General features: G+C 42.2%; 1 protein-coding gene across 2 annotated transcripts in view; it reads right to left on the bottom strand.

The window, feature by feature from the left end:
- Positions 1–26,850, bottom strand: part of LOC144781360 (cholesterol 24-hydroxylase-like) — a 256,024-nt gene that overhangs the window by 149,947 nt on the left and 79,227 nt on the right. For both annotated transcript variants that reach the window (XM_078660149.1, XM_078660150.1), the window contains exons 4-6: positions 26,418–26,491; positions 18,871–18,957; positions 12,983–13,121 (exon numbers count right to left, since the gene is read on the bottom strand). In XM_078660149.1, coding sequence (XP_078516275.1) covers positions 12,983–13,121; positions 18,871–18,957; positions 26,418–26,491 — 300 coding nt within the window. The remainder of the gene's footprint in view (positions 1–12,982; positions 13,122–18,870; positions 18,958–26,417; positions 26,492–26,850) is intronic.

The raw sequence follows: 26,850 nt of genomic DNA, 5'->3' as shown, positions 1-26,850 counted from the left end.
GCCTAACTAAAGCATCACTTTATCATTTGTCTTTTTCAGTGAAGTTTGAGAGTCTTTTTTAGATCATTAGATTAGTAACATCTCATTAGCATTCTTAAGCATAACGTCATTCTTATGCTTAGTTTTTCGAGTAAATATTCAGTAATGTCTAGTAAATTGTCAACTTAACTGCTGATTTAAATGTTATTAAAATGTTTACCTCCCAAAGACATTGCAGTGCTCCCGCGGGACAAAGAGAAACAGTGGGAATCCTGTGTGTGACTTAATTCCCGTTAGTTTTTAATCTCATTGTGCTCTCTAAAAGCCTTTCACCGCTCTCTGGTCTGCCGCGGGTTTCAACCACTCCTCACTTCCGGTGGGCCACTAGACCGCCATCTTGGGCAGGTCGGCGGACTAGACACAGAGCACTTGCTCGGCAGTTGCAATTAAGCAGCTGCAGGGCATGGATGCACAGTGCTGCTCAGGTAAGGGGCAACATTTTAAAATGTCACTTTACCTGATAGTCATATTGTGCTTTCTTTGCGCCGCTTGGTTTTAGTTTTTAATCTCATTGCACTCAGAATTCTGCAAGCTTTTCACCGCTCTCTGCTCTGTACTGTTTTTTGCAGAGAGAGTACCACTCTTCACTTCCGGGTGGCCACTAGACCGCTGCCATCTTGGGCAGGTCAGCGGTCTAGACGCAGAGCTTTTGCCAGTAAGCGCATTTAAGCAGCTGCAGGGCACAGACGTGCTGCTGGCGTGCCAAAGTCAAGCCTGTCTGCACCGTCCCGGTCTGTACAACGCCAGATGCCAGAACCCCTGCCAGTTTTCACTCAGACTTTCAAGCAGCAAGGCCTGTAAAATGGTGTGGATGCACTCCTCTACTGAATTCAAACACATCAATTTGCCCTCATTGAAGCTAATAGCCCTTCAACATGCTGTAATAAAAATGTTCAGCCTTAGAGGGACAGGCTACATGCAGGAAAGGCAGATTTTCCTGCTAAATCACTTTGACTGTGCCAGAAGTTGGAGAACCGATGACACTACATTGTTCGATCCTTAGTTCCCTTGAAGAAGTTCCCAAGCAGAATGCCAGTTCCAGCCCTCCTATTCATAATGGCAGCACAGAGAGGATAGCTGGCTTATACTATAATGTTAGGTCTATGTCCAAGCATTCCATAGAAATATGGGATCCTATTTAATTTCACACAATTGCCCAAGCTAGCGATTCTATAAAATAATTATTTAAAGCATTAAACAGCTTTGTGAAACCAGATGTCTGCACTTCCACCATTGTGGCCTCCCAAAACCTTTGTGATTCTTTAGCGGACTTCTTTGAAACTAAGATTAACATCATCTACAAGAACTTTCCATCCAACTCAGAAGGACCAGAGATTAAACCTGACTTAAGCCAACTTCACCCAGGCACTGCAGGCTTGAGTGATTTCGAACTCTGCTCCATGGAGTCTAGGCCAAATCAGGTTCTCTCCAGGATTAGTGCCCCCTTACGGTATCGTCCAGTTTAACCAATCATTTGGAATAATCAGTAATGACATTGTTCAATCTTTCGTTAGTCACTGCTAAAGTGCCAAATCAAAGGAAGTGTGCCCAAATATTGTCGACTGAAGGAAAGATTGAAGACAATAGTTAAGTCCTGTAACCCGAGAGCTGCCCAGAAATATCTATCCTGGAATCTAGATCGCGGGTTCGTCGTTTGTTGATTTATTCTGCATCAACCTTTTGCCTTTAAAGACTTAACAGCAAGTTGGTCCCCCCCCTAGAGCACAGAGAGATACTTTAGTTTGTGTAATCTAGGCATCTAGAACATTAATCATATTCTGTTTGTATGCCCAGCCCTACTGCCACATCACCTATAACTGTTACATCCATTGTTTTTACAGAATAACATTAAAACTGTAGTAACAGCTCATGAGTCCCCCTCCTTTTCCCAAAGAATGAATGTGTTTGTTCTAAAATATTCAAGTTTTTAAAGGTGTTTTAAAATTTGTTTTAGTATGTTTATTATTTCATTAAAAAAGTAAGTAAAATCCAGTGCCTCATAATAGTACTATAAATAATTTATACTAAACTCCACCTTAGATAGGAAGATTTCACGGCAGGAAGTAGGGCATTCATTTTATTTGATCATATCAAAATTTCAATTTTTATTAAACATTTTTGCCCTAGATACGGGCTAAGGGCTCCATCCTTCAGTCATATTTCTCATTTCTACTTGCGGGTTTGATTAATCGATTGTATGTTACTCACTTTCTTTTTGTATTTTTATAAAATCATATACATAACTAATTTTTATTTGCTGCTGTAAAGGAATTGTAGCAGTATCCATCTTTATTGTGCTATTTGTATTCATCTTTTTCTGTTGTTTATTCAACTATACCTATATAATTCACAGAATTCTGCACTTAACTGTTGCTGCTAGATTGAATGAAGTTTCTTTTACTTGCGGGTTTGACTAATTTGATTTTATGTCACCCACTCTCTTCTTGTATCTCTATGAAATGATGTACATAATTAATTCTTTTATCTGCTGCGGTAAAGGAATTTTAACTGGATTTCAAAATCCAATCTCATTATGATTTTTGTCTTCATCTTTTTAATATTGTTTCCTTTAGTATCCTTATATGACCCGCAGAATTTTGCACTCAACTGTTGCTGCTAGGTCGAATGAAGTTCCTGTTATAATTGTATATGAATTTTCTTTTCTTTACTGAAAGCTATATTCTTTGCTTTTCTCATGGCTGTTGAGTTTGTCTGTACGAATATGAATTTTCATGAAATGCTGCTGCATTTATTTTCTCTTTAAAATGTAGCGATTTGCCTTTTGTCATTTTTATGAGCAACATTTTATGGTAAAGGTTTTATATGTATAATGTAAAGTTCTGTCTTATTTTGTGATTATTCATGACATTTAGAAGTGGACCTCATTTTGAGCTAAGCTTAATAAAGAATTGAATTGAATTGTGTGCCCAAGTATCTCCGCTTCTTAAAAAGTCCTCTGCAAATCTTGAAGTTCTCTCTAACTACAGAACAATTTTGTTGCTGCCTTTGCTCGCAGAAGATCTAGAAAGCTATATTAATAAACAGCTTACATTCTTTCTAGGAGAGCTTAAGATCTTAGACCACTCACAGTCGGGCTTTAGAGAGCTACATAGTACTGAGACTGCATTGTTGGCAGTCACCAACAGCATCAGACTCTCTTTAGACACAGGAACTCTGGTCCTGCTAGTTCTACCAAATCTATCTGAGGCTTTTGACAAGGCTTTCCACTTCATCTTAATCTGCAGACTACATGAAGCAGAGCTTTATTGCAGAGTGCTACATTGGCTCAGGGACTGGCTGGACTATTGTATCCAAAATGTTTGTCTCTGCCCCGTTAAAGCGAGAAAGATGTATACCAACAAGGGGGTTCCCCAGGGTTCATACCAGAGCCCATCAATAACTACGTACCACCTCTGGCACACATTAGTGAGATCATGTGATGTGGAGATCATGTCATATGTAGATGACACTAAACTTCTCATCTATTTTCGACCTGTTCCAGATAAAGTGAATGCTCAATTTGCGGGTTGCATTAGGTAAACCGCTGTCTGGATGACCAACAACTGTCTCCAGCTAAACAGAGGATAAACAGAGATTATGCTTTTTGGTGAAGCACAGGAGCTATGGTCGAGTGACTGTCGGCCTACCGAACTTGGTCCAGTTCCTGCTCTTAAGCAAGCGGTAAAATACATTAGATTAAAAATAAATCAATCACTATCCATGAAGGATCAACTTAATGCTGAGTGTGGCACTTGCTTGGCTACAATGAGGCTCCTAAAAATAGTTTTTTCCGGGCTCCCGAACACTTCTAGAAAACCCCTTGTCCAGGTTCTTATAACTAGTCACCTGGACTATGGAAGTGCTTTATTGGTAGCAGCAAATGACACCTTGGTGGCCAAACTGCATTGTGCAGAATACAGCAGCATGGCTGATCTGCAATCTACCTCCATGGTTGTCCTCTGCCCCCATTTAAAAAAAAACTGCATTAGTGGCCTATCAGAAAGTAGGCAGTCTTAAAGCTCTGATGCCTGATTCCTAAAGGCACTATGCAAGGCCTGTCGTGACTACCTACATTTGCAACTTATGACTATCACCCTTCCAGACTGCTAATGTCCTCATAAAAGCTCTCTTGCAGACTCAACACATTCTCACCTACAGATTCGAGAGCAGAGCTTTCTCGTATATGGCCCTGTAACACTGGAATAGACACCCTCTCCATCTTTATACCTGCCCCAATTTTATGAATTTTAAGATGTCAAAAACTTGGATGGTTTAGAATGTTCTAGTTTGTCTGATCAGCACAGAGCGGAGATACTCCATCTGGAATGAGTTGTGCGCTATATGAAGAACAAGAAATAAATCATGGATCCCCTGAGAGGACCAGGAGGGAAAAAAATGTAAGTTGTGTTTGGTATGCAAGAGTGATTATAATTTAACATTGACTCTAGACCTTTTCTCATAGGCACAATAAAGGAGGATACTTTCTGTTTTCTTTTGAGAGTTTTTGCATTTTTGGGTGTGATGGTACCATTGTACCTAAATATGGTGCAGCTCTACCTATGGCAGAAAGGAAAGACATCTGATTGGCTAAAATAGGAGTCTTCCTACATGTACAGGATTTTACCACCCTCTCAACTTTATTTGGGATTGGCAAAACTTGGATGTGTTCGCATTTGGTAATGTGTCCATCTCGTTATTTTGAGAGAGAGTTCCACTTTTATGGTAAGTAAGTAATAGTTTATTAGCATAGTTAATTAAAACCATTGCAAATCATCCTTAAAAACGTTAAAATGCGCACAATACATTTTTCATCACTTAAATAAAATTACTTTTACATAAAATATATAGTCTAAATTATAATTCCTATCAAAAATTCATGAGATTTAATATATGTTAGTGAGAGTAAAAATAGTGATCATATTGTTCTAAAATGTCCTCTGTAAGTTATGGCAAGGGGACGAATTCCAGTATTCCCTTTTCTTCCACCATCCTTAATTTGATACTTTATAGACTACTGGTACGGTATTCTGCTTTGTTTAATAGCCTCTAAAAACATGACGGTTTTCTGCATCTTTGTTTCTACCTCCATCAAGTACTTCACCAGGCTACAGTTCAACTGAGGGTCGCTGGGTGCAAAGCAGGCAAGAACTGCCTGTCTTCGTGAGCGTATTCCACGCTGGTTAAAATGGTGTTTCAATAACCGTTTCCTTTCCTCCAACAACATCTCACAGGAGCAAAGCAAATGTTCCATATCTTCCGGCGCCATGCCGCAAAAACGACAGAGGGTACCCCCATTAACCTCCATTAACCCTCAGCCACTGTGCGTATGCAAGGTAACGTGCCCAGTCTATATTTGAGGAACTTCAGTTTTATATATCGTGAGTACTCGAGGTCAAGATAACTCTGTTGGCCTTGTTTAGAATAGGAGTTTAGAATAATCCACCCATGTGACCTCATTGCAACACACGCTTTATCTGCAATCCACTTTTAATGGGAATAGCAAAAAAAAATGGTATATGGTAACCTGAGACGCGAGGAGCTGGATGACAGCCAGAGGCACCAACAAGGACCACATCAAAGTTCAATGTGTGGAAGTTTTTTCAATGCCTTCACAAGAGAAGAAGGTAAGATAGTGACATGCAACCTCTGCAGGGGTTCAGGCAAGAAGTGCTCTTTTGGACCTTCTGGAATGAAAAAGCACTTAGGGGTGTGGCATAGCAGACATCTAGTTCGTCCTGAGTGAAGATACGATGAGGATATGGCATGTAATATAATGTAATTTGAAATTTGAAAAGCGCTGTCACTGCACAAGGAGTACCCTGGGGCTAGTTGGATGGGGGTGAGAGGAGGCCCTAGCAGTATTAAATGAGTGAAAGGCCAATGCATCTGAGGTGCCGTATATCCATATCTTCAAGACCCTCCTGAATTGAGTTTCTGTTTTTAGAAGTCTCAGATTGGGTGGTAGTGCATTCCAAGCTTTGGCCTACAGGGCGGCCACTGGTTTTCCTGCCTTTGGTATGCATCTGAAGGTGGGAGGTTTGAGGAGGTTAGCTGAGGAGGACCTAAGAGTCCTGGTTGTGATGTAGGGGAAGAACCGAGCTGAGAGGTACTTAGGTCCTACTTTAAGTGTGGCTCTGTAGGTAATTAAAAAGATTCTCTTGTGTAGTGGTAGCCAATGGAGGATTTCTAACGCCGCTGATGCTGAGGTTTTTTGAGGGAGCTTCAACACTAGTCACGCTGCTGCGTTTTGAACAACTTGTATCTTTTTTATTGTTGATTTGTTGGCTCCTGCAAAAAGGCTATTGCAGTAGTCCGGCACGAAAGAATCAAAGCCACTGCCACTGTTTTCCTTGCAGAGAGTAGAATAAAATCTTTTTTTTTTAAAGATTTGTTGAGATTGAAGAAGGTCCCGGCCGTGGCCGTGGCATGCGGAAGAAAGGATGAAGGGAAAGCATGGTGTCAAACTGCACCCCAAGATTTTTGGCTACCATGACCATATCAGGCGGAGGAGTGGTTCCCTCTGGCCACCACTTCTCAGGCTGGAATGAAACATCTTTCCCAATGCGGAGGATTTCAGTTTTGTCAGTGTTACATCTTAGGTGGTTATCCTTCATCCAAGGATGACTTTGGATAGAGAACATTTGAAGTTACGTTCGGCATCTGTGGAACAGTTATACAACATTTTCTGCTGGACCCTCTCTACAACCAGGAGACACGGTACTATCTGGAGTGTGGCTGGGGCAGTTTGATGTCAACTCTTCCATATACCAATATGGTAATCTACTGCAGCAAGTGGTCCAAAATTGTCCTTTTGGGGGAACAAAGTTCCTCTATTATAGGCAAGTCGATGTCTGATAATCAATGCAAGTAGAATTATTTTTTAAGCTCCAAGTTCCGGTGCCCTCTTTTTTAATTCTTTTGTGCGTCAGATGGCCGGGGGCCATCCAACGCCACAGTGCTCATGTGTGTAGGATGGCACACAGCCTTCCTTGCACATGGAGCAGGAAATCCCTCTGGTGCAGGCACCTTGCAAAACCAGGTCGTTTTGTGATTGGGAATTTTAATGTCTCCACAATACGTTTTGGGCCCTTTCCTGCGGCGGGCACTTAGCCCACCTACACAAGTGAGGTACCATTTTTATCTGGAGGCTTTGGGGAATGCTGGGTGTGTGAAAGTTTGTGGATCAACACAGATTCCAGAACTTTCCATCACAGAAATGTGAAGAAAGTTTGAGGTTTGCAAGTGATTTTCGGTAACAGAATCTGGTGAGAGCCCCACAAGTCACCCTATCCTGGATTCCCCTGGGTGTCTAGTGTTCAAAAATTTATGGGTTTGCTAGGTTTCCCTAGGTGTTGGCTGAGCTACAGTTCAAAATCTACAGCTAGGCACATTGCAAAAAAAGGGACAGTTTTCACTGAGTAAATGTGATGTGTCCACGTTGCTTTTTGATCTGTTTCCTGTCACGGGCACTAGTCTACCCACACAAGTGAGGTGTCATTTTTACAAGGAGACGTTGGGGAAAGCGGGTTGGGTGGAAGTTTGTGGATCCACTTAGATTCCAGAACTTTCCTTCAAAATGTGTTTGTTTTGACAAACTTTGAGGTTTGCAAGAGATTCTGGGTAATAGACCTGGTGAGATCCACACAAGTCACCCATGATGGATTCTACTGGCTGTCTAGTTTTCAAAAATGTACAGGTTTTTTAGGTTTCCCTAGGTACCGGTTGAGCTAGGGTTCAAAGTACACTGCTAGGCACATTGCAAAAAAAGGGTCAGTTCTCACTGGAAAAATGTGATGTGTCCACGTTGGGTTTTGGGCCGTTTCCTGTCGCAGGCACTAGGCCTACCCCGACAAGCGAGGTACCGTTTTTATCGGGAGACTTTGGGGAATGTGGGGTGAGTAAAATTTTGTGGCTCTATGGAGATTCGAGAACATTCCATCAGAGAAATGTGACGAAAATGTGTTCTTTTGACAAAGTTTGAGGTTAGCAAGTTATTCTGGGTAACAGTGCCTGATGTGAGTCACACAAGTCACCCCACCCTGGATTCCCCTGGGTGTCTAGTTTTTAAAAATGTACAAGTTTGCTAGGTTTTTCCCAGGTGCTGGCTGAGCTAGGGTCCAAACGCCACAGCTATGCACATTGCAAAAAAGTGTCCGTTTCCACTGGGAAAATGTGATGTGTTCACATTGCGTTTTGGACAGTTCCTGTCGCGGGCACTAGGCCTACCCACTCAAGTGAGGTGTCATTTTTTATCAGGAGACTCTAGGGAACACCGAATTGTAGAAAAACTATTATTACCTATTGACTTTCTATGTATTTCTGCCTTGCAAATGTAAGACAATGTGGAAAAAAGAAGCTAGTTTGAAAAATGGCCTCTAATTCACTTGCTAATATGGGTACCCACAATTTCGGAGATGTGCCAATAACTACTCTAAACTCCACATATATTTTCCCATTTTGGAAATGCATAGGTATCCTTGATACCTATTTTTCACTCTTTATATTTTACCAAATGAATTGCTATATACCTGGTACACAATAAAAACCAACTGCAAGTCGCACCTCAGTTATTGGCACTGGGTACCTTGGGTTCTTGGTGAACCTTCAAGCCCTATATATCACCACAACCAGAAGGGTCCAGTGGATGTAATGGTATATTGCTTTAAAGAATCTGCCATAGTTAGAAGAAGTTACAGGTGAAAATGTTGGCACAAACTGCTGTTTTTCTCAACTCAATTTCAATATATTTTTATTTCAACATTAGTTTCTTTAGGAAAACCTTGAAGGATCTACAAAAATGACCCCTTGCCACATTTAGGATTTTGTCTAATTTGCTGAAATGTAAAGCTTTCCGGGATCCATTATTGCTTTCACACCCATTTCTACCACTAACTCAAATGAAGTTGAAGGCACAAACATTTTTTAAAATAGGCAATGTCCCAGTAAAATGCCAAAACTGTGTAGAAGGTTTTGGTTTTCGGAAAAAAAGTCTGCCTGCCCCTGTAAGCTGGGAAGATGGTGATTTCAGCACCACAAACACTTGGTTGATACTGTTTGCAGGGAAAAAAACAGATGCTTTCTTCTGCAGCACTTTTTCCCCCTTTTCCAAAAAAAACCCAATATGTTGCTGTATTTTGGCTAATTTTGGGGTCCCCTCCAGGGGAATCCACAAACCCTAGGAACCTTATGTAGACAAACAGTTACAGTGGCCTAAGCCTGAACTACCCCAAACAGCCAAAAAAAAGGCTTAGCACACAGGGGGGAAAAGCCTAGCAGCGAAAGTGTTAAGTTAAATCCCCCAACAAATAGGAAAGCTCATAAAAAAATGAACAAGATTAAAAACAGAAAAAAAGATTCTTTTTAGGACCACATTTATTGGTTGCCATACCTGTCTGTTTATGTTGTGTGGGACCTGCGCCCAACCCCCTGCAGAGCAACCAACCCTGGGCTGTGCGTAGCAGGGGTTTGGTTGCAGGGCCTGGCCCAAATCCTAAAAAGGCTGCAAAATATAATTGATTTGGGATGATTTTACCCTGGGACGTGGTGGCGCTTCACCAAATGCGGTCAGTGTTAGGTGTTATACTATTTCTCATTTAAGGGTGCTTAGGGTGGAGGCAATCATCCAACACCTCAACAATCAGATCAGCTGATCCTAACAATTCATTCCAAATCCTAGCACACCAATATACAGATTTTTTTCAGAACAAAATTTTTATTGTGCTGTTGAAGAGTTACATAAGACATACAGTGTCCCGATTTCGGGGAGGCTGCGAGCATTAAATGTAAAAGATGACCCTAAGTCCCCCCTCCCATCACCCCCCTAGTTCTCCCACCCGGAACCCCCCTTTCCCCACCCCCTGCACAGCGTCGAATCAGTCCATAAGTAGAAACCAATATACAGATTTTAACAAGTTAATTGACTTGAAGTATTCAACATGAACATTGACATCATATATGCTTTATAATATTTAGTGTTTATTCCGGTTCCAGCTGACACGTGTTTCGTCGTTCGGGACAAGACCCCCACGACTTCCTCAGGGCTGGAAAAAATATACAAATGATACAGTGTAAGCCCAAGTTACAGTGGGCAATCATATTGTAATACAAGTGATTTACATTTCAACCATGCAAGTTGCATACGAGGTCCATGCCACCAACTAAGGCAGTAGACCAATGGGAGTGAGGGAAATAATAATAAATTATAGGCATAAATAAAGAATCCATGAGTCGTAATTGTAATCAAGAAGCACACACTAATCAATGATGGTCGTGTTAGTGAGACGGACTAGAGATGAGCGCTTTGTGCAAAACTAATCTCATGGGGTTGGGAAGTGGGTGATGTGATGAGTCAGACTTAGACGATCTCTACTGTGACACCCCCATGTGATTGTGTCTTGGCATATATTATAAGAAACTGAGGCAAGCCCCAGGCCTACCTTAAAAGTATCAACAACGTATATTAAGCCTAAAGTAAATTAAGCGCCATAAGCATTCAGGTTCAGAAACAAAATTGCAGCTGATGAGAATTACTTTATAAGACAGCCCCATAAAGGTAAGTTCACATACCTTCTGGCTGGTTATATTTCCGTCCCAGTGTAATTATGGCCGGTTCCCTCGGTTCGATTTTTGGCTTCTTAATAATTGCGTTAAGGCAGTCTCATTAATTACCCATATTCTTGCATGACATACGGGTTTTGACTTCAATACATCCTTTTACATACGTGACGTGGAATATATGCGATCCGACCACGCAAGAAATAGATTACACGCAATATGGCGTTCTGAAATGCCATGCGCGATGCCCGGAAGTTAGCTCTAGTGCTCCTTTCATATGGACCACTTCCCTGTACCTGTCTTTATTCGACAGCTACACGGAAACGCCGATGGACTTCATGTCGGAGAGTTGCAGCTAGATTCAGGTAGGATTGAAGTATAGCTCCTCGTTCCTTTTGGTCTTGGCCTGATATACTAAGGCTTAATACTGACAGATTCCCTCGTTTTTACCCCTCGTTTCCATAGCGCAACTGAAGTGTAAAAGATTTAATGTACACCCTGAACTTTTAACACGTCCCGGACTTGGCATTTGAAGTGAGTAGGATTGATCAATTACTTTAATTTTAAATATGAGATGACCATGAGTTATTCTTGGGAACCGCACCGTTGGACTGAATCAAGGATGTGATATTTGTGTACCCATTGGAGCATATTTGCAGCATGTTTGGTAGTTACTATTACATATTTAGGTGGGGAGAGCAGTAGAGGTGGAGGCTAGATGGATATATGCTGGCCGGAGATGAATTATTTCCTCTTTTCTCATTGTTGTTATTGTCGACAATGACGATGTTTTGACATTAAAATTGCTCAATACACAGACATAATATTAAGGGGTTCAGGGGCCCTTAGATTAATAGACTTATAGGACCGGATGGGCCACGTTTATTGATTTGGACTTAAAATATTCTTGAAGATGTAATTTACTCTTGAAGGCGTGATTGCGAGCTACCATCAATATTGCCCGGCCATAATTAGGCTGGGACGGAAATATAACCAGCCAGAAGGTATGTGAACTTACCTTTATGGTGCTGTCTTATAAATTAATTCTCATCAGCTGCAATTTTGTTTCTGAACCTGATTGCATATGTGCTCTTAATGTACTTTAGGCTTAATATAAGTTGTTGATACTTTTAAGGTAGGCCTGGGGCTTGCCTCAGTTTCTTATAATATATGCCAAGACACAATCACATGGGGGTGTCACAGTAGAGATCGTCTAAGTCTGACTCATCACATCACTCACTTCCCAACCCCACGAGATTAGTTTTGCACAAAGCGCTCATCTCTATTCCTTCTCACTAACACGACCATCATTGATTAGTGCGTGCTTCTTGATTACAATTTGGACTCAGGGATTCTTATTTATGCCTATAATTTATTATTATTTCCCTCACTCGCATTGGTCTACTGCCTTAGTTGGTGGCATGGACCTCATATGCAACTTGCGTGGGTGAAATGTAAATTACTTGTATTACAATATGATTGCCCACTGTAACTTGGGCTTACAATGTATCATTTGTATATGTTTTCCAGCCCTGAGGAAGTCGTGGGCGTCTTGTCCCGAACGACGAAACACGTGTCGGCTGGAACCGGAATAAACGCTAAATATTATAAAGCATATATGATGTCAATGTTCATGTTGAATACTTCAAGTCAATTAACTTGTTAAAATCTGTATATTGGTGTGCTAGGATTTGGAATGAGGCTGCAAAATATCTTTGGTGATGTGAAGCAGTAAATCAGATTTAATCTTTTGCTCTTTCAGTCCACGGCACCATAACAGCCCAAAATATTGATTCATTTTGAACCTTCATTTTTCCAAACCTACTGCCCAAATTTACACCAATTTGCACAAAACACACTTTCTGGGTAAAGATCCAGCTTTTTGGAAAATTAGGTGTAATTCCATTCAGCCATTTTGGCTGTAGCTATCTCTAAAGTTCCCATGGGAAATTGCATGAAGAAAACATGTTTTGGGACCTCCACTTTTTCCCAGCCCCCGCTGGATGGATCACTGTGAAACTTTGCAGGGCGGAGCTGAAGTGGATGAACCTTTTTTTGGAAAATATCGTTAAGATCCGTTAAACGGCACCAAAGTTACTAGCAAACCAAAAAATACATTTTCTGTGGAAACCTGTCTCTATGTTGAACTACACAGAGGTGACTGCCACAGTTTAATATGAAGTTATAAGTGTCAATCAGGAGGAAGTAGCTAAATTTGACCACCAAACTGAGAACACCACAGAAATTACTTTCATTTCATAATAGCACATTTAGGGAAAAATTTAATAGTTATTCTTCAGGAAACATTGCAGGTTTTCTTTTCCACCGGAGTCATAAAATGTGCAAACTGTGACATGTTTATATTTTTCGCAAATAAAACAAGTCTTACTTTTGCAATCACATCAAGTGTTACTCGACACATCAAGTTGTGAATTTCGACCTCTGTTCTTCCATCTGCTTTTTCTTCTAGTTTTTCCATAAGTGCCTCAGCTTTTTCATTGAATGTCCCCATCAAACCTTTGAGGTAACTGCAAAACAGTGAGTGTTACCTTCTGTACATCAAGAATGTTTATGATAAATAATGTGCAATAATGCCCTCCATCTCATTTTGTGACAGCATGTTGAATATTTTGTGCAGTCTCCATACAGGGCTCTTTGCTGCAACTCATTGATGACACCTGACACTCTGCAGCAGTAAGGCTGAACTGTTAATTATGGGGAGAGTTAGATTAATTTGCCCTCAGTTGATCCAGTCTTGTAAAGGTCCAGACAAGATAAAAGATTATGGAATGCATTTCAGATGGTATTGCTACCAACTGCTTTAATTTGTTTTCCTTTTTTTGTTCTTTTTCCCTACTAGCTTTAGGTGAATCTAATAAAAACAATCACTGACAAAGTCAACAGCTCTCACCTACAAGAGTGCTGCTGTCTTTGTCAATGTTTCTTAGTCATATTGTATAGCAGCGTGTCTGTTGAGCAGCATGACGAAAAGTAAAAAATAAAGTCTTATGTTCAGTAAACTCTGGCCGCATCATAGCACTTTTTTTTATATTGCTTTTGGGAGGGTGGTGTGGGAGACATCTTGGATGGAGGGAGGGCGTGGAACACAGTTGGTGTGGGGGAAAATGTGCTAGATGTGGCGAGCGGTGTCCACGTCACAGCTCTTTTTTGTTATGGTGGGTGGGTTGAGACAAGTGGTGACAATGGAGAGTGGGGTAAAACAATGACAACTGGTTTGGAAGATGGCAGGTGCATGGCTGAATGTTAAAAAAAACGCTATGACGTGGCCACCGCTGGCTGCTGAATATCACTTTTTTTTCTTACAGAGGGTGAATGGGGGCAAAACGGACAAATGAGGGGGCAAGCAACAGCAAGTGGGCAGAATGGGCAAGTGGGAGGGCGCTTGAGGGAAAAAGCAACAAAGCGTAGAGGAGGGGGCAAGCAACAACACAGATAGCAAGAGAAGGGTGGGAGGGGGCAAGCAACAACACAGAAATTGGGAGGAGGGTGCAAGCAACAGCATGAAGAACGGGAGGGGGCAAGCAACAACATGGTCATATTGAGGGGGAAGGCACGCAATGACGGACAGCTGGTGGGATAAGTAACAACAGACAGCAGGAGGGGGCAAGGAACACCATAGACAGTGGGTTGGGAAAAGCAGCAACAAGTACAGCAGGAGGGGACAAGCAGCAACATGAATAGGAGGCGGGTGCGAGCAGCCACAAAGAGAGCAGGAGATGGCATGCAACAGCACAGATAGTGGGGTGCAAGTAATGGGAAGGAAGTGGACACAGAGGAGAGGGATGGAGGCAAGCAACAGGAAGGACAGGGGCATCGAGGGGATCGATGAGGTCAAGCAACCGGAAGACACTTCCACTCTCATGGAGTGCTCCAACCAAAAAACAAAAGTAGCACTCAAAACACTAGCTTTGTAAGGACACCATTACTTTGGCCATGCTCCATGGGGAGGGTAAACAGAAAAAGAGGATGTGAAACCCACAAGCTTTAACAAACCAAAAGCAAACAAATAAGAGTGATGATGAAGCCAACCAATGACAAGCAAGGGGTGGGCTATAAGCCCACTGCAAAGTTACAAATTGGCATATTGAGAAGGAAATTGTGGAGCGCTGCCGAAAACGTCACAGCTCCGTACTCCATCATTTAAAAAATGCAGCAATGCACAGTATTTACAACAGTATGGCACACCCCTGTGTTTTCGCTGGCACTAAAAATAGCTCCAGCACAGACATCCTTGCGCCATAGTGCAAGGATGCCTGCATTGCAGGGAATTCCAATAATGATTGTTAATGTGCAGGAAGATGTCCCTTCCTGCACATAAACAATCAATAATGCTGATTTGTTACTTCTTAGAGGTAATCTGGGGAAGTCAAAAACCAATGGGTGTTGCAGTGGAATGCACACAGCAACACCCATTGCACACCCCTTTCATGCAGAAAACTGTGTGAAAGGGTAGCATATTTACAAAGCAGAGTTAAGCCAGAAAAAGTGGCTGAACATCACTTTGTAAATATGGTGCAGGTCATTGTGCCACCGGAAAGACGGTAAAAGTGACGTTCCAGTGGTACAATCCCATTGTAAATATGCCTCGAAATGTCTCTCCAGCTGTGCGCTCTCTCAGGCGAGACCTAACAATTGCCGTCAAAACTTTGAGAACCTTCCAACTAGATAGATGTGTTTCACAAGTCCAGTTTGGATTTAGGCAGTGAGTCCTAAAAAGACCTCCTTGTGGATAGAAGCACAGAGATGGAAGGAGCATTCGGAAGTAGTTGGAGAAGGCGGCGGAAGATATCAAATGGAGAACAGCAAAAGTATTGAAGAAGGAGAGGTGGTGATAATAGTACAAATTAATAGAATTTAAGCAGAGAATAAAGCAAGGTGACTAGGAATTACGAAACTGCAACAGAGGTTTGGGGTAGCAAGGGTTTTTCTTCAGTAGCATCCAGTTTTACTTCAACATGTGAAAAAAGTTGCAATCCAGAGGGAAAAGCAAAGTTAAAGTGTTAGAAAAGAAGTAAAGGGAGGATGCGGGTGAAGAGTGCTAAACAGAATTAAAAAGGTTCAGAAAGGAGATAGCAGCATCAAGGATGATAAGGAAAATATTTTAAATGCAACAGGAAGTAAAGGAAAGCATGAACAGACAGGAATGTTTATCATAAGAGAACATTTCCAGCCAGATAATCTGTATTTACCTGACCTCAATTCCCAAAGAAACTCAAGTATAGCTAAGTTTCATGTGTGTTTACATGGCGGCCCATCTCCGATTCACAGAGAACATTTCAAAGAGAGGAAAGCATCTATATGAAGAATGCAATTTGAAACAGGAGTTGCTCTCTGAGATTGTCTGTGTTTTATTGTGGGCGAACCTGCTGCATATTTATTTTATGAACTGTTCAAGGAGAGCTATGTTGTGAACCATTGTTTTTTATATTTCCTGCCTCCTACTGCCCAATGAAGTCTCTCTGGCAGTATGGAGCAGTCCAGGTTGTTGAAAGCTGCAGTGCCTATTCTGTTGTACTGGGCATCTTTCACTACAAGCTGTGTTGTTTATTTTCCATGAAATGAGGATAACTCTAATTGTGAATGACGAAGAATGGTCTCTTCATCCAAGACAATATGAAGGTGTTTTCTGAATATGTTCTCCATGACTTGAGAGAAGAAAGGTAGGTTGACTTCTGCTCTCAAATCACTTGGTATCTTTCGAATGACACCCTGGCAGTGATGTCAGCGAGGGCTGGAGCTGAGTCCCCCAGAGCAGATGTGACTTGTGACTCCTGGGTGACACCATTTTGAAATGTCACAGGCTGTGCAGGGGGGTTGGAACGGGGACAGGGAGGTGATGTGGCACCCTAGGATAGGCCAGTGGCATCGCATTTCTGGAACCTTCCACCCCCATGTAAAAGGTCTTGTACAAGGGGGAGAGTTCTCTCTTGGTGTGGCTTTCTGTTGGGGACTGTCGGGGGCAGCCATGGATAACTGGAAGGTGGAACCCCCTGATTTCCGTCTGGACTAGGGACTCGGACTACAGTTACCTTCAGGACCAGGTGTAGGTCTCTCCCCAGGACCAGGAAAGCTGGTCCCCTTGCACCCATTAAGGACTAGACGTGCACACTTATAAGTGCCTACCACTCTTCCCTACTGCTGACGTGATGCTCCTCAGCAAGGCTCTGACTCTGCCCTTACTCGCTCGGCTGACAATAGGTAAGAAAAATAAAATGTTTTATCATAGTTTTATTTTCAGAGCAGTGATGCTCCTACGCCACAGCAGAGGAGCCGCCCCTGGAAAAGGTGCCCTCTAACGATCTGGGCAAATAATAAAGAAGGATTTCTGGGTGCAGACAGAAGAGAGGTGTTATGTGGATGCAGGTGATATAAATGTTTGAATACAGTAAAAAGGTCAAGGTGTACAGACAGGAGTTGGGAGTAAGGTGCATGCTAGCAAGATAAGGCTTAGTTCATACAGATGAGTATGATATACATGATATGTGATTTAGATTAAAAAAAACTACAACAGCGCTAAGTGTACACAGACATGAGATGTCTACATGCACACATGGGGGTGCACACAAGCAAGAAGAGGCCAGGTGCAAACATTTTAAAATCAAAAAAAGTTTTTTTTTTAGTTAACCTCTCTTAATATAGTTCTAAGTAGTTAACATAACTAATTAAAGTCAGGGGAATCCAAAACAAGTAGGGAAGGCCAGCTCCATAGGTGATGTTTAAAAATATCGACATATCATACATTTACAAGGCATTAATCTAAAGGCATTTCATTTAAGGAGACATGGGTTATTCTGAAAACCTGGACCTTTGTTGGATTTCCCAAATGTTACAAATTGTGTTATTAGCATTGAATGGCTAGGTATACGATACACAACAAAAATGCCCTTCCCAGGACAGCCATCCAGATTTCCTGTGCACACAGTCTGTTGTGATTGGAGTGGAACAAAGGATTGGAAATTGTGTGTGAGAAGAGTGATCGCATTTTTAGTGGGCATATTTGTATATGGGAATGGGTAGGGACATTCTATATGCAAAATGGCTAAGATAAGGATAGCTTACACATGGTTCCCTCCCAGGGTCAGCCTTTAACTTATATGCTCTTATGAGTCAGCACAGGCATAATGGGTTATGCCCGGGCTTCTACTGGTTCTGCCTTGGCATGTGGAAATTCTGGCTGGGTTTTTGAGGCTATGTCTAGGCATATTATGGTTGTGTCTAGGCAAATTATGCCTGTAATCAGCATATGATGGCCAGGGAATTTGTCTTTGCGCCGGAGCATTTGAAGATAGTTGTAAGTGGATGAGGATTGTAGCTGGCCTATGATATCGGTTTTCCTGGTCTATGATGAAGGTTTTTTTGTGGTTCTGCCCGTAGAGCATCACCACAGCAGTAATGTACTGTTATTTATGTTAGTGTACAATTTTAGTTTTCAATATCACTCATTGCAGGTTTTTACATTTCAGTGATGTCACTTTCATTAATGACACCAGGATCAATGATGCGTGACATCACATGGTCACGAGGGTCAAATGCCATATATTGCCACTTCCTTTAATGTCATTGGGCTAATGGGCATTCAGTGTCACTTCTACAACCTCTGGCATTTTGAGGAATCAATATCCATGAAGCCAACCTCGGTCCTTCTTTAACATACCAGCCCAGCACAAACTGGTAGATTGAATCCTTTTTGCATGGGAAAAGAAGGAAACCTAGACCAGCTTCGACTTTATTGGTCCTTATCACAGAGGTGCAGCTTGAGCCATTGGCATAGTGCACTACATGCCCCACATCTAGGCATGGTCATAACACATAGGAGATAACATCAAAGAGGAATGCTTACATTTGGATCAGCCAATGGCAATTATTTTGTGCTCACACTGCTATATGACTCAACAAGGCTGAACAGTCAAGGGTGTGTTATTGTTCTTGTTCAGAGGAGCTCTTGTCTAGCAATCTGCTCTGGACCTTCCTGGACGTAGAGTAATTCGCCTAAGGTTATTCTTGGTCCTTAATGGCACAAATGGGTTCAACATGCTAGAGTAGAGTGTAGCTCAAAGTACTTATCCGTGCTTAGGACAAGCATTCCATCCATCACATTTAGTCCTTAATTGCTGCTTGAGTCTGTCTCCTGTTTCAGTTGAAAAGCCAAAGATTAGCAGGTAGATAATTATCTGTTTTCCAATCTTATTTAAGATTTTTAAATAAAACATACATTAAAGATGTTATTGGTTGAGTCTATAATTCGAACTGCCTTACGTCCTACTGAAGGCTGGGTCCATCATTCTTCGCTGCTTGTGCCAGGAATCATAATTGGTTTCTGTCACCAAACCATTTCCTAGACATCTAAGGTAAAAAAGGGACGGGGACAAAGCGGAGACAAAAAAAATGATAATATTTGCATTTACTTATTTGTGTTGTGCTAACAGGCAGAGCATGCACTGTCTTTAAAATAAGCTGCAAATGAATGCCTAGGTAGAAAGGTTTTATGGCAACTGAAACCAGCTTGATTGCACTATACAGTTTCATTTTTGCTGCCTTTATCAACTAAATAAAATCACATTTCGGCGTACTAAATTAACATTTAGGACAAGTAGTTATCAATGATTTGCCCTGCTGAATTGGGAAAGCTCTGTGCTTAGAGTAAAAATATTTAGGCAACGCATCCTACTACTACGAAATTATTACCCAGAGGTATATTACGTCATTTTAAAAGTCATTATTCCAACAACTGGCAATATTAAATTCATAAACGTTTCCATTATAAATAAATATTCAATAAAAACAGTAACATTTAAATAGATTAAGAACAATATAAAACAGTACATCACAATCTGGCCTGTGCAAAGCCTCGCTCATGTTCTTTTCGCTAGGAGCTTCGAGCGTATTAACCATGCACAGCCCAGGTATTTAGCTACTTCACAGACCACAGTGAGGGAGGTAGTGTCAGTTTTTAGACTACGTAGGGCTACCCGGTAGTTCCTTGATCCCAGTATTATACAAATAAGTTTTAGCCATTTGCTTCTTGCACATCTATATGCTGGGCATGCGAAAAGGAAATGTGCAATAGACTCCGTTGGGTCCGCACAGCCTGGACATAAGGCTTCTGTAGCTACTGCATCCGTTGGACCACGCCTCAACCAACCTGCTGTTAAATCATTAATTGGGAGGGTTCCAATTCTTAATTTCATATAGAGCGACCTGTCTCTTGGAGTTTGAATGAAATCTAAATAAGGTTCCAGTTTCCGGACAGGCTTAGGTTCCAAAAACCGCTCAGTAAGAGTCCCCCTATTCGAACTGCTCACCGGTTCCGCCGCCACCCAATCCCAGTATGCTTTCTATATATCTTTTTTAGGAGATTGGAAATCCATTTAATCTTCTGGCCTGTATCAGCTTTAATGAGTTCACTAAGGGCAGCAGCATAGTTAGCCAGTTCGGGAATCGTTCTTATGCGTGCCCAAAATAAAAGGGGTCGGAGGCATACAATGTCCTTGATGGAGCGTTTACCCAGATCTTGGTAAAGGGGCTTCAGTGGGGTGGAGGGAGGAAGAGAAACCAGACCTCTTAAAAACTTGTTTTCGGATCTTACTAGATCGGTGGTTTTCTCAAAGCCCCATAGTTCAGACCCATACAGGGCTGAGGGTAGTGCTTTACCATCGTAAACCACAAGGGCCGGGGCTACTGGTTTACTTACGGAGAGTTGTTGTTCTCTTAGAATTGCCCCGGACACCCGCTTGTGGTTTATGAGCATTTTGGCCATATGGGAACTCCACTTCATTTAATTGTTAACCCGGATTCCCAATAGTCAAAAGGCTCGACTAAGCCTAATGGGGTGCCATTGAGGGTAATGCTATTTCTGAACCGCTTCGACTGGGATAATGTCATTCATTTAGTTTTAGTAGTATTAATGGATAGTCCCCGTGTATCGCAGAACAGACTAAATCTGTCTAGCAATTTTTGGAGGCCACTTGGGCTTTTCGATGTCAGTAGGGTGTCGTCGGCATAGAGGAGTGTAGGGGTTTTCTCTCCAGCCAAGGTAGGGGCATCGGCTGGGTCCTCTCTTAAATGGTCTACCACCCCATTCACAAAGAGAGAAAACAGAGTCGGAGCCAGTACGCAGCCCTGGTGTACCCTCCTATTCACCTCGATCCTCTCAGTTAGCTGACCCTGTGCCCACCCCATAATTCTAGTGTGGTTTCCCTCATGTAGGCGTTTGATAAAGTCGAGGATCAACGGGGGAATGCCCAGTCTGTGCAGAACCTGCCAGAGCTGAGAGCATGGGACCAGGTCGAAGGCGCTCTTCAAATCAATGAAGGCCAGATATAGACTGCCTTTCCCTATGACCACAGTTTTCCAATGGATCATGAAAAATCTGAATATCTGATCTATCGTGCCCACCCGCTGCCTAAAGCCTGCCTGGAAGTGCGAGAGGATATTCCCATCCCCCATCCAAGACCTCATCCTCATAAGGAGCACCCTGCCAACCACCTTCTGTATCACGTCGATTAAACTAATCAGCCTGTAGTTGGCAGGGTCCTCCCTATTCCCCTTTTTATATATTGTAACCACTTCAGCACCCCTCCAAGATTCGGGAACTGCATGGCCTCTAGCTATAAGATTCATCAGAAGCAGAATAAAATGCTACCAGAGCTTTGGATCATACAGAAGTAGGTCTCCGGGTAGGCCATCAGGACCCGCCGCCTTACCGGGAGATATACTCTCTATTGCCCGGACTACCTCCTGTCTATCAAAGGATTCTGATGGTTCCAAAACCCCTGACATCTGTGAATGAGACTCATTCTGTGAAAGCAGAGTATCTGCATTGCCACAGTATAAATTGAGAAAATGGTCATGCCACTGTTGCCCCGTGATGTGGATAGGGATTGGGTCAGATCCCTTTCGACACCCTTTGTTAATTAGCTCCCAAAACAGGGTAGGATCCTTCTGTTGTGAACCAGATTTGTGGTCCTGCCAATGGGACTCTTCCCAATTTCTCTTTGCTGCCTCTTGTACCCTGACATAATCCTCCCTTGCCATTCTTATGATTACAGGATCTTTCTCCCTTAAAGCTAAAGATAACACCTGCCTCTTTTCCCTGCATACAGTCGAATACCAGGGATTAGTGGGCCTTGGAGGACGTCCTCTAGCAGCCCTGCTTTCTTTAAGAATAAAGAACGTTCCCAGCCTTTCTGTTATATTTTGATAACAGTTGGAAAAAGGAAAAGCAAGGGTTTTCTCAGGGTTGCTATTAATCAATTTGAGCTCCCCAATCTTCTGATCGATAAGTTCTCTTATGCTGAGTAGTTTATCCTCCTGATGTGAAACCTTGTGCCATTTGAAGCGTTGGTTACAATTAGAGGGCACAATCTCTTTTGTTGTCATTCTATGGCCCTCAGCTGGTTTAAGAGCAGTAGGTGCTCATTTATTACTAATTTGCATGCATAAGGGGTTATGGTCGCTATCCAGGGTATCTCTAACTTTCATGTCAACAAGGTCACCGCATAGACGAACATCTAGCAGTATGTAGTCTATCCGTGACGGGTAACTAATCCTATTAAAGGTATTAGCCCCACACTAATCTGAGCGTGTTCTGCTGTTTAGTGCTCTTAGCTTTATATATTGAGCTACATAAATACAGAGACAAGAATATTGACTAAACCTATTGTGGACGTAAGTATATAGTTAAATTATATAGGTTAACTACATTTAACACAGCAAATATGTGCTTTTATAATCTTTATTTAAAAACGTAAGAGGATATTGAACTAAGAGCAGTAAAAATATACTTACCTATATATATATTCACTGAAAAAAACAAAGGTTTCAGGAATGTTATAGTTAGGCTGACATTTCACTTGTACAAAACTAGAGAAATTCAGCCGTCATAGTTACCTGGGTTAACTATAACTCGCGCACCCGCAATGGACTGCTTATGACCTTATATATTCCATCACTTATGACATGGTCAGTGACATCACTGATGACATCATCCAGTGACTATGAGTGGATGTATGATGGTACAATGCGTGATATTACAACGCGTATCGTTACAATGCAGGTTTTACAATGCAAGTCGTTACAACGACTTGCGTTGGGGGGCACTGGATAGTGGTATAGTTTAATTTACTATTCCAACTCCAGTCCCCGTGGATAGTAGGGAAGGTGTTGGATAGTAAATTAAACTATTCCCTATCCTACAGTGCCCTCCAGCGCAAGTCGTTGTAACGGCTTTCGTTGTAAAACCTGCGTTGTAATGGTACCGCGTTGTTAAAGATTCGTTGTAAAGGATGTTCCCCCTATGAGTGTTTCTAAAAAGTTCATTAGCGTTAAATATACATTGTAATCACTAATGGAGAGTGAGAGAAAGTAAAACCAGTTGCACTCTCCCACTACTGGACATTTAAATCAAATAGGCAACTGATTCGGACCCTGGATTGTTTCAAACTGTATCCTGTCCCCTTATAATAATCGGGTGTCAAGTTTAATCTTTGTTAGGTATGTTCCTCCGGATGCGGTATCCAAAGATTTTGGAATAGACGCCTCATTCACTTATCGTGACATGCTTCATCATTAGCGCCTTTCCACACCCTGGTAAAATGATGCTACCAGGGCGGACTCAACCATAGATTGTAATGGGAGTTCTTATATAAAGCACAACTGGATATGCAGAGACCCAGATAGATGATATGTTAAGAATACCTCAAGGTATACCCTAGTTAATACTTTATTCTGTGGGTAGCTGGGGTATAATATAAAACCAAAATATTGAGGGTTCTATTGAAAAATCATTATTCAATTATACCCTCATTTTTCTTACCAGGCTCACACACTGTACATAGCGTGTACTTCAGTAACAGGCAGGGACACTAACTGGACAACCCTTACGAAGGCCCCAGACCCGATTGGGCTCGTGGAGAGGGCTGAAACATGTTGGTAAGAAAAGTGAGGGTTTAATTGAACAATAATTTTAGGCGCCAATGATGAAGCATGTCACGATAAGTGAGTGAGGCGTCTATTCTAAAATCTTTGGATACTCCATCAGGAGGAACATACGTAACAGAGATTACATCTGACACCAGATTATTATAAGGGGAATGGTTACAGTTTGAAACAATCCCGGTCCGAATGAAATGAAATGAAAACATCATTTATAAAGCGCGTGGTTACCCGGAGGCATCCCAGCGCTGCGAGCATTATCAGGCAGCAGCGACGTTATTCGGAGAAGAGCCCTGGTATTATTTAGGGAAAAGCCAAGTTTTAAGCATCCTATGGATTTAAATGTTAAATATACATACCAAGGTGTATTGGTGAATCAATTGGTGTATGAGTGCCTGATTGGATGATTCAGTGGGTGCATGAGTAACTGTAAAAGTGAATAATTAGGCATGTCAGTGAATGTATGGGTGAGTGACTTGTGTGAATGTCTGTATCGGTCAGTTGGTGTCCAAGTGGCTGCATGGGTGTGTGACTGGGTATGTGAATTTCTGTATGGGTCAGATATTGTTTTTTTCTAAATACCTCTAGGGGTGTCTGAGGGTCTGTATGGGTGGGTGATAAGCAAGTGGGTGAATCAGTAGCTGTACGGGCTAGTGAATGTGTATGTTTGGAGCTGTAAAGGTGAGTGAGTGTGTGTATGGCTGTGTTGGTTTATGAATGGATGTGTCAGTGGTAGATGGGTGAGTAACTGCATATGTGAAAGGCAATATAGGTGAGTGTTGGAGTATAAGTGACTGTATGTGTGACTGAGTGATTGTGGGAGTGGCCGTATGGGTGAGTGTGTGCTTGTGTCAGTGACTCTATAGGCAAGTGAGTATGTGTTAGTATCTGCATGTATTAATGAGTGTGTGTGTATAAATGTATAGGTGAGTAAATGGCTGTGTGATTGGTTCTATAGGTGACTCAGTAGGTGTGTGAATAGCTCTATGAGTGACTGACTGTCTGTGAGTGGCTATATGGCTGTATGAGTGGATATATCAGTGGCTGTATTAGTGAGTGAGTGGGTGTATGAGTGGTTGTTTGAGTAAGTGAGTGGATATGTGTGTAGACCTACGTATCAGTGAGTCGGTATGTAAGTACTGGTATGAGTGTGTCAATAGTTTCGAAAATGGTAGTGTGAAAGTTGGGGTGTGTGTATGAAAGGTTTTATGGGGGTGTGAGTGGGTGCGTTAGAGATTCTGAAGATGCTGTCATCAGTGATATCATTTGAGCTGTCATCAGTGATGCCACTGACAATGTCATAAGTTCTATAATATTTGAGGTCATAAGCAGTGCATTGCGGGACGCACGTTATAGTTAACTATGGTAACTATAACGGCTGAATTTCTCTGGTTTTGTACAAGTGAAATGTTAGCCTAACTATACCTGTCCTGAAACCTTTATTTTTTTCAGTGAATTTCTAAGCTTTTTTTTATGTTAATTCCTAACTATACCATCCGTGAAACCTTCATTTTTTTCAGTAAATTTTTAAGGTTTTTTAAATGCTAATTCCTAGCTATAGCGTCCCTGTAGCCTTTGGTTTTTAAAGTGAATTTCTAAGGATTTTTAACTAGCGGTCGTGTTTGCAGAGGTGTGGAGAAAGGGGGCTGGGCCTTGGACCAGCTCTCAGGAATTCCGCTGCGTAGGGCTTACAGGATGTACCAGGAGGGCTTCTTGGCCCCCAAGCTCCCCCTGGAGCCAAGGGGACATTATCCCCCAACTAGTATTGCGCGAGAGGCACATTTGCAGAGTGGTAGAGAAAGGGCACGTGGCCTCTGACAACATCTCTGCAATCCTGCTGTGTGGGACCTACTGGAGGTAACAGGAGGGGTACGTGGCCCCCAAGGACGTCCTGGGGGGGGGCAAATACCCCTCCCATTACCTCCAGTATGTGCCATACAGCAGGATTACTGAGTTGTGATAAGCAGGCCAGGGCCCCTTTCACCACCACTCTGCAAACACGCCTCCTTGCGCGCTCTTGGTTGGGGGATGAAGTTCCCTTTGCTAGTGGTGGTCCTTAAGGGCCAACTAGCCCACCAGTTACCTCCAGTAAACCCCACAGAGTGCGTTTACTAAGAGGTCGTCAGATGCCATGCCCCCTTTCTCCACCACTCTGCAAACGTGCCTCCTGGCGCACTACTAATTTGGGGATGAAGTCCCCTTGCCTCTTGAGGGTCCCTGGGGGACAACTAGTCCTCCTGTTACCTCCAGTAAGCCCCACACAGCTGGATTGCTGAGAGGTGGTCAGAGGCCATGCCAACTTTCTCCACCACTCTGCAGACACACCTCCATGTGTGGTTGCATCGATGTGGGGTTGTCGGAATCGCCAACATATGTTCTGGTGGTTCCCTCCCCGAAAGAGTGTAGGTCGGAATTAGGGCCTGTGAGTGTATAAACAAGCACTCAATGTAAAATGGGCTGAAGGAACACCTCCCACTTGCGGCACATGTCCTTCATCTGCCAAACTGTAAATCAGCCCCTAAGTTACATGTTAAAACCAGCTGATTTACAGACCTAGTGTTTGGAGTTTAGCCCTTGGTGATCAGACACAGGGTGCACTATTATAGTGCTCCGAAAAAGATAGAGGGTTGGTGAAGGTAATTGAGAAACACTAACGTTTCTAAAAAGGCTCCACAGTCAATTTTTAAGATATACTTTCCCCAGGACCTTTGCGTGCCGTCCATAACTATACTCTACTTATTAAAATAACAGTCAGGATCCAAAATTGCCCAAACCCATATCATGAACATAACAGTGTTTGGGGTACTCCACACTTCCTTGGGCATTAGTTCAAAAATAATGCAGCAATAGATATGCAATAGCATTCCTACCTCACACCAAAGACTGAAGCGAGACTTTTAGAGATCATTGGAACCTTTGAATATTTTGGTGACATCAGGAATTCCTAGAAGGAAACAGACGTAGCAACAAAAAAGTAAAGTACTCTGTATTGCACTGTATCTTGGCAATATCCGTAAAGTATAAACAAAGTAATTTAGAAAATCAACTAGTATTTAAAGAAAATGCTAAAAAAACTTTGAGAGTGCCAATCGTGTTGGCTCTAGTATAACGGAAAGATTTCCTAATTTTTATTAAGCAACATAGAAAGGCTAACATCTGTGTGTCAGCAGTCTTAACTTCTGTCACACAAACAGCACAAGTGTATCAACAGCAATCCAAGACCACACACAAAACACCCACCCACCCCCGCCACCACCCTTAACCCCAAGACTTCCCATGTCCATGACATACACCATAGATACA

The sequence above is a fragment of the Lissotriton helveticus genome, chromosome 9, assembly GCF_964261635.1.
Source record: "Lissotriton helveticus chromosome 9, aLisHel1.1, whole genome shotgun sequence".
Taxonomy (NCBI): domain Eukaryota; kingdom Metazoa; phylum Chordata; class Amphibia; order Caudata; family Salamandridae; genus Lissotriton; species Lissotriton helveticus.
Note: the sequence above shows the minus strand (reverse complement) of the source record. Positions and strands in the feature narration are given on the sequence as shown.